At 55.9% G+C, this 8,661-nt stretch overlaps 1 protein-coding gene across 1 annotated transcript in view; it reads left to right on the forward strand.

Annotated features, from left to right (window-relative positions):
* The window catches only part of Pmar_PMAR021701 (titin, putative), a gene marked incomplete at both ends in the record, with an annotated part of 27,865 nt that overhangs the window by 11,068 nt on the left and 8,136 nt on the right, over window positions 1–8,661 (forward strand). The window contains 9 exons of the mRNA XM_002777190.1: window positions 172–270; window positions 317–437; window positions 493–638; window positions 683–967; window positions 1,240–6,256; window positions 6,302–6,483; window positions 6,533–6,680; window positions 6,863–7,004; window positions 7,054–8,652. Coding sequence (XP_002777236.1) covers window positions 172–270; window positions 317–437; window positions 493–638; window positions 683–967; window positions 1,240–6,256; window positions 6,302–6,483; window positions 6,533–6,680; window positions 6,863–7,004; window positions 7,054–8,652 — 7,739 coding nt within the window. The remainder of the gene's footprint in view (window positions 1–171; window positions 271–316; window positions 438–492; window positions 639–682; window positions 968–1,239; window positions 6,257–6,301; window positions 6,484–6,532; window positions 6,681–6,862; window positions 7,005–7,053; window positions 8,653–8,661) is intronic.

Consider the following 8,661-nt stretch of genomic DNA (forward strand, 5'->3'; position numbering starts at 1 on the left):
TGGGAGGAGGCTGTGAGGGCCAGCTCTTACAGGCTGTACATTGACGATGGCAGTCTGGGTGGGTTGTTCGCCTTGGCTTATGAGGGGACAGAATCGGCCTATGTCGCGACGGGCCTGCAGGATGGCAGCTACTATCGATGGAAGGTCGGTGCTGTTAACGGTGGTGGTCAGGGGCCCAACTCGACAGCCTTCACAGCTCTGATGCGATGTGTACCAGTGGCTCCTTCAGCGGCTCCGACCAAGACTGCGGGTAGCCCGTGGACACTGGACGTAGGTGGAATGCGTCGCTCTATGGCTTTGAAGGTTTTTGTATCAGATTACGTGGCTACCAGTGAGCGACGATTGCGGCTCGGCCGTGTTGGGTTACCGAGTTTATCGCGATGCGCAACTAGTCTATCCTATCAGCAACGCCTTCCTGAGACCTCCTGTTTTTGCTGGTGAGGTATATAGAATCGCCCTTACCGGGAACTGAACCCGGGTGCTTCGGTGTAGGCCTGATTAGCTCCCACACTGTCTCTCTGGACATTATTCCTGCTGAGGACGGCTTTGTATGGTTGCAGCTGAGCACAGCAGCTCAGGACACACTGACGGCCTTTGATGTCGTCTACGGTCGAAACAAACATCCAACTTGGCCGCAGGTGGGCGAGGGGATCAGCCATGTGCTGGGAGCAGCGATTTTCAGGAGTCCTGCAGAGTTTCAAAGCGACAGTTGACCGGCGGCCAGGTCACTCGTTTAACAGTTCATCAGTGTGGGATGAAGCCTGGAGAGCAGTACTGGGCCCATGTCTATCTCGAGGGCATGGACGGTGGGGACGGCGATGGGGCCTTATGGAGTGGCATCCCTGTGCCGGTCCCTATGAGGATCTCGAGCCACTTCTGGGAAGAGCCCAGGATTGTCAGTGTTACCACGAACAGTGTGGAGGTCCGGTTTGGGGCCAGTGCTGGTAGCGGCCGAGCCTGGATGCAGGTGAGGGTTCGCTTGTCGAGACTTGTGTGAAGCCATCAGTGTTGGAATATACGTTCGGTTTCCTCCACTAATTATGGAAATTTACACGTGAGTTCGAGTAGAAGTGTTCGAAAACCAACGAAAATTCCCAAGAATTCCCTCAAAATTTCCATATCATCCTACGGATGTGGTTTCCTATGTGCACATTTTTCCAAACTGGGAGTTAAAGTTTTCATACCATCTTTTCGTCACATCTGCTTTAGAGTGGATCTTGGTAAGGCGGCCGAATTCAGGTGGTGTCCGAGCACGACATGCTCTATGTCAACGCTACTGCTGTGAAGGTTGGTTACAGACGACATGGTCAGTGTGGGACGACGGAGGACGGCATTTGGGTGGTTCAGAATGTGACCAACAAGATGCTCACGAACTGCAATTTGAATGGGTCGGCAACTTATGTTCTCTTCGTGTACATCGAGGACGTTCTGGGCCGCAACGACGGTAGCTTGAGTGGTCCTTTGAAGTTCACAGCGCCAGCTAGTAACGATTTTGAAACAAGTCGATATCGTGGCCCGAGGGTCTACTCTACGCCGCGGTCCGCTTTGGTCCAGTTGGCATTTACCCCGACCACTACGGGGAAGTACTGGGTCTCGGTCGTCGATGGTGAGGACGTTGGTAGTCTCAAGACCATAGGCAGTATTAAACTGTTACAAGATGCCTTGTGTGGGCTCACCGGCCAGGCAGTCAATGCGGCTGTTGATGTTATGGTGACGTTGAGAAGCTGTGGTTTGTCGGCAGGAGTGGCCTACTGGGCCGCAGTGTATGTGGAGGATGGTCGGGGCTATGGTGATGGGACTCTGTCGAGGCCTATGTCACTTCGTATCATCTCGGAGAACACGTCCAACTACTTTTTAGTCAACCCGAATATTATGAACTTTCCCACGGTTGCTCGGATCGAACTGAATTACACAGCGGCGACTAATGGGAGATTGTGGGCGGCGGTGGTCCCGGAAGAATCTTCGACGTGCGTGTCATTGGACCAGGTGAAGCGACAAGAACTTGGCCCACAGGAGCCGGTCGAGTGCGGTGTGGTCGGGTTGGTGGTCTCTGGCGGAACCACTAGTGTGCTCACTATCACAGGGTGTTCGTTGGCTCGAGGCAACAGATATGCAGTCTTCGTGTATGTTGAGGATTTTCTCGACTTGGGTGACGGTACCGTGTCACCATCAGTGACGTTCGTCCTTGGCCCTTCCAATACGTTCGTGTCGTTGCCGTACCTCCACAACCCTCCGACTGAGCGTGAACTACGGCTGAGTTTTCAGGCCAACGCCACGACTGGTTTCATGTACGCGTCTGTGGTGAATAGAGTAGACAGCTCAGCCGTCAGTGTTGATGCTGTCAAGACTGGGACCTTGGCCGTGGGGGGTCCGGGCTGTCGGTACCATAACATGACCATCGATACCACCCTCTTATATGTTATATTCAACTGCAGTCTTGAGAGAGGCAAGGCATACGACCTCTTCGTGTACGTCGAGGACGCCTATGGTCTGTCGGACGGGACGCTGGCCTCGGCGGTCGAAGTGGTCGTGCCGGAGGCGTCGTTTGGTTTCGTCGTTGGTCCGATGGTCTCGAGCTCAGCAACACGTGATGGTGTCACGGTGAGGTTCACAGCTGCTCCCACTGATCCAGTGTGGTTAAGGGAAGGTGGTCCTGACCTCGAAGCATGGACTGGTCAGGCATGGATATCGATCATTCGGGCGAGCGCGATGGGTTTGGTGGCCATATCTAATGTGAAGAATGCTACATATGGTGTTGGTCATGGTACGGAATGCAGGCGGAGCGGAGTTTTGGTGACGAATTTGACTGAGGTTACGCTGACCAGCTGCTCATTGGAACATTCGGCCGAGTACGTCGCGAGCGTTTACGTGGAATCGCAGGATGGACTCTACGACGGTCGGCTGGCCTTCACGGAACCGTTCACGGTGGTGGCTGGTACGTCCAACAAGTTTGCTCACCGTCCAGTGGTGGTGACACCAGTAACCACGGGCGGGTTTGGGTTCAGCTTTAGAGCCGAGTCGGTTGGGCTGTATTGGGCCATGGTCCGGGAGTACACTGCAGGCGTGCCGACGATCGCTGATGTTATGGCTGGTGTGGGGGCGACTGGAGGCGTGGGGTGCCGTATTGTAGGAGGAGTGGCCACGGCTGATAACGAGACGGCTTATCTGACGGGTTGCCAGATGGTTCGGGACCAGGACTATACCCTGTATGTGTACGTTGCGAGCGCTGATGGGTACGGTGATGGTTCCTTGTGGTTGCCGGGAGTACACTTCCGCACGCCACAGTCCAACAGCTTCCTCAGACCGCCAGGTCCGTACATCTGGCCGAGTCCACCGTCTAATACAACAGTGACGGTAGAGGGGATCGCCACGGTCGAGTCGGGGTTGTTGTGGATGGTCGTGACCCTCAGGGAGGACCGGGACTTGATCACCCCTGCTACTATCAAGGTGGTACCACCACTGTATTCGGCCGGCTGCTATAGCCAGAGCGTGAGCGTCACGGCGGGGACCAACCTCAGTGGTGGTCTCAACGTTCTCAGTGGGTGTGGTCTGTGGTCGGGCGAGAGGGCGCGGTACACGCTGAGCTTGTATGTGGAGGATACTCTGGATGGGAACGATGGCAGTCTGGAGCAGATCGATTTTGTGACCAAGGGCTCCAACTTCTTTCTGGGGACCACGCCTATGGTCTACAATGTGACGGCTGACGGGTGCGATGTGGACACCAGGGTTGGGACTGTTGGAAGACTGTGGATGTTCATAGTCCCGGAGGGATGCCACCACAATCAAACCGCCACATCGGCCAAGGCCTTGGACTGTCGGGTTGGGGTCGCAGGCTGTTACTATGAAGGGGAGGCGATTGGTCCGGACCAGCCCTATAGGGGCCTTAGGAACTGCTCATTGAATGTGAATGAGAACTTCTATCTGGTGGTTTATGTGATTGACGGGACCAGTGGGGACGGTCTGGACGGTCAGCTGGCCGTTGTTGGTATAACTGGTCAGGCTGTGGTCGCCAACACGACGGGGAATCACTTCTATGAGGGAAGCCCTTTCATTGCTGCTACACCTGATGGGGATGTGGTCACCTTTGGCGTCAGGGTGGTCCGATCGGGGTATGTGTGGGCTGTGATATGGGATGGTCAGACCGTGGTCAGTCGTGATACGATCATGACTGGTTCGGCTGCTGCTGCTGGTCGACCACAGTGTAGGATTGAACGGTCTGGTATAGTAGGCGAGGTGGAGAGGTCCTTTACTATGAGAGACTGTGGTTTGGTCCATGGTCAGCAGTATAAGCTCTTGGTCTACGTCTCTGGGACCGTCGGTGACACACTGGGTGAAGTCGCTGAAGCGGTGGTCTTCACGGTGGCACCGGGGACCAACAACTATTTTATAAGACTACCGCAAGTGAATGCTTCTATGGACGCTGGTTTTAACTCGACCACGGTGCGTTTCTGGGCGGCTCGATCGGGGTATGCTTGGGCGATGGTGGTCGCGACCCACAAGCTGCCGATCCTCACAGCGTCGGGCACTATGGCCTTTAGCGAAAGGAGCAACCCTCTGGCTGGGGCCCAAGCGGATAACAACTGCACGCGGGGACCAGAGGCGGTGTACAACGCTAGCTATACTGTGTGGGAACTGCACAACTGCACTGCTGAATTTGGTGGTCGATACAGTGTGGTGGTCTATTTGTCGGGGGAGGCCAAGGGGACAGCTGGCACGATTGGGTGGTCCAACGACTTCACTGTTGGCCGGTCCAACATGTTCCATGTCCGGCCTAAGCTGCTCAGACCGGCGGTCTCGGACGGGGTCTACGTCGAGTTCGCCTGTGTGGAAACGGGACGGTACTGGATGCAGATTGTCACCAAGACCAATGCTAGCAGAATGGACCCACTGGGTATGCGCTCCTGGGGGTCTGCGACTGGTCACGTCGGTAGCTGTATGCGGTTCGACCAGAGCTGTACCTCGCTGGTGGTGGTAGAGGTGGAGTTGTCGGGCTGTGATCTCCACAGTGGTACTGAGTATACGTTGTTGACCTATATAGAGGAAGGCACGCTGGACTTGGACGGCGAGATGGACCGACTTGATTTTTCGGTGGAGGTCGCCACCAGCTTTATCGTTGGGCCACGAGTTGTTGGCATCGCTACGTCGGACGGGTTTACCTTTGAATTCACACCTGCGGCTGTTGGGAAGTATTGGGCCTATGTGGTCCACGAGACCAATGCTAGTCGTGTTGACGCTGGGTCCATCAGGGCCAGTCCTAAGGCGTATGCGGCCACGACAGCAGCAAGCTGTGAGGCTACCGCAGTGGCGATTGGGACCACGGGCCATTGGCCCAACCATGTCACTTCGGTCACCTTCACTGGTTGTGGGCTTGTCAGGACCACCCCGTATTCACTCTTCGTTTATGTCGACGACGACTCGGCTGGTGGTAGTGGTCAGCTGAGTGAAGCGGTACGAGTGTTCGTGGGCAAGTCCAATGACTTCACTAAGAGGCCACAGTTGACCAGTACGCCCACCATCAGCGTTATGACGGTATCGTTTACGCCGGCATCTGATGGTCTGGCTTGGGGGATCGTAGCGGACCGGGGGGCGGTGGTCTCGGTTGATGAGATGAAGTCGGTGGCACCGCCCACGGCCTCAGGGGCGACCAGCACTGTGTTTCAAGGCGTGGGCGTGTCGGCTGGAATTGAAGTAGCGTGGCAGTTTATGGGGACCTACCAGGCTGGTGGTCTCTATAGTGTCCTTGTATATGTAGACGATGGTACCAGTGGTTCGACTGATGGCGAGTTGGCCAGACTGGACGTGACCGTCCCGGTTGCTGTCAGTAATGGGTTCACTACTCACCCGTACTTGAATGGCCTCATAACGGCAGACGGTCTGACGGTATCGTTCGTACCGAAGATGGCTCGAGGAAGGGCCTGGGCCTTTGTGGTGAGGGCCGAGGCTGATGGTGGTCCCCCGACCATGACCGAGTCCTCGGCTAGAATGGGCAAAGGATCCTTGGGTGGTACCCAGTGTAAGAAGTCGGGAGTGTTGGTCACGAACACTGAGCAGACCATGGTGCTCACTGACTGTCAACTGCACCATAACGAGACTTTCTATGTGTGGGTGTATGTTGAGGGGGACTACTATAACGCGGCACCGACCATGCCTGATGGTTCACTGCATTCGCCCTTGGTCTTGGTGGTCCCGCTGGACCCCACGGTCGTGGTCCAGGACACGATGTTGCTGAAGTATAGGGATTACGATGTGAACGAAGGTCGGCTTCTTACGAGTGAACGATCAGTTGCCATTGTTGCTGTAGGATCGTCCTATACGTATACCATTCGGGCCGAGAACGCCATTGGTGTTGGTCACCCATCGCTCATGTCTCAGCCCATGCTGGCTGCGGGACCACCCAGTACGCCATCGTCGCCTCTGTGTACCACGACCACACGGACCATGGCCTTCTTGAGATGGGCTGACCCTGATGACCAGGGAGCGATGGTGAGGTCAATGATGGTGGTGGTGGTCTTGGAAGGCTATGGTGTTGTAGATACGCCGTTATCTATTGGAATCACAGCGTGACAACGGCTCGTGGGAGACGGTGTATTCAGGGGCCAGTACGACCTATATTGCCTCGACGCTCACTACTACGGCCCAGTATAGTTTTAGGCTTGCGGTCACCAACGACGCCGGAACGAGTGAGTCAGGCTCGGTGTTCGCGGGATATATGTCCGCGCTGCTCAGCTGAGCTCTACGAGTTTGGGTAGAAGTGTTTAGAGACCAGTAGGAATTTGATCAAAAATTACATGGTTTCACCAACACATGTAGTTTCCCAGCTGCATATCTTCCGACACTGGTCAGACTATGGTCAGCCATTTAGGTGGTTATTCGGATCCGACAACAGTGTGGGCATGTGGTCAACCACAGTCACCAAGCGACTTGTATATTTCTACTAGAAGTCTCACTTCAATTTCGGTAGCATGGTTGGCGCCCTTGGACGACGGTGGATGCTCCATCACATCGTGAGCATGGGACTCACTTGGGAGGTTGTGATGGTGGTCATCGGCTCAGGTACGTGGTCCGCTGGGACGGCATCGACTATAGTATTGCGGCGACTACGGCGTACACGGCTGGTGGTCTGACTGCGGAGTCGCGGCACACTGTGCAGGTGAGGGCGGTCACCAAGGGTGGTCTGTCGTCATGGACCAACGAGGCGGCGGTGTGGGCTCAAACGCCGCCCTCGGCAGTGGTTGGTCTCAACGTATCGTACAGTAATCGGACTGGTGTTGGTCTCACGTGGTCGGCTCCATCCGGTGGGGGCAGTGTTAAGGTATATACTGTATTCATGGACGATGGCCTTGGTGGGAGCGTGGACCGTGAGGTGGCCAGTCTTGGTCCATCGGCGACCTCTGCTGACATCGACCTTGGTGATGGTGTGGTCGGTGGTAGGCGCTATTGCTTTGCTGTAACGGCTGATAATGAGGGCACGATTGGTGATGGTGGTGGAGGAGTGGTATTGGTTGAGGCCACGATGACCACCAGCGATACTGTATGTGCGTATGCCTCGGAAGGGCCCTCGAGTCCGCAGAATGTTCAACTGATCAGAAGCGCCACTGGGGAGATGACGGTTCAGTGGTCCGTGCCGGCCGATGATGGTGGTCTGACCATACTGCAGTACGAGGTCGAGGTCAAGGACCATGCCCTGGCCTATTGGGTTGTGATCGGGACCACCAGCTCGACCACTCTGAGTGCCGTGTTCGACAGTTGTACCATGGGGAATCTTTATTCCTTCCGGGTGCGTGCTGAGAATCTCGTTGGGTGGTCGGAGTATAGCGCGGTGGTCACGGGCTACTGTGCGCAGCCTCCTGGTGCTCCTGTGAATTTGGAAAGGGTGAACTCCAGTAAGAATCATGTTGGTCTTGGATGGGACTCCCCTGCTGAGACCAACGGTGCATCGGTGGTCAGCTATAAGGTGTACGCACGGTCCAGTCTTGGGACGGGAGCAGCTTTCGTGGTCCATGAGGGGCCAGCAGGTGAGCGGTATGTTGAGCATAGTAGTGGTGTGGTAATGGGAGCTGAGTATACGTATTGGGTGACAGCGAGCAATGAGGCCGGCGAGGGTGCGGAGTCGAGCACGATCACTGTGGCGGTCGCTGGACCACCGGGACCACCTGTGAATATTCAGGTGGCGTCGAGGTCGCTCACGAACATATCATTTGTATGGGACGCCCCGACTGATGATGGCGGTAGTCCGATCACACACTACGAGCTGTACTATGGTACCACGTCTGGTTCTGTCACGACTCGGGCGTGGCTGGGCAGTGGGACTGCCTCTGGCACCATCTACCTTACTGCGGGTCCCCTGTACTACTTCCAGGTGACCGCTTGTAATGTGGTGAGCCTATATTCGTCCAGCAACTGTACGCGATCGTCTGTGGTGGCTGAGTACGTGGGCACTGTGGTTCCGGTGGTACCGTCCTTGGAACTGGTCAGCACCAGTGGCGACTCGATCACGGTGCAGTGGTCTGAGGCTTCTGATGATGGTGGCAGTCCGGTGGTCACATACCGTGTGTATGTAGACGATGGGTACGGCGGTGTTGTGTCGCGGTTGGTCTGTGATGTTCTTGGTCCGCGACTGTGCATAGCTGATGGTCTCAGTGGTGGTAACGAGTACCGCTT

Source organism: Perkinsus marinus (assembly GCF_000006405.1).
Source record: "Perkinsus marinus ATCC 50983 genomic scaffold scf_1104296952158, whole genome shotgun sequence".
NCBI classification, from domain to species: Eukaryota; Perkinsozoa; order Perkinsida; family Perkinsidae; genus Perkinsus; species Perkinsus marinus.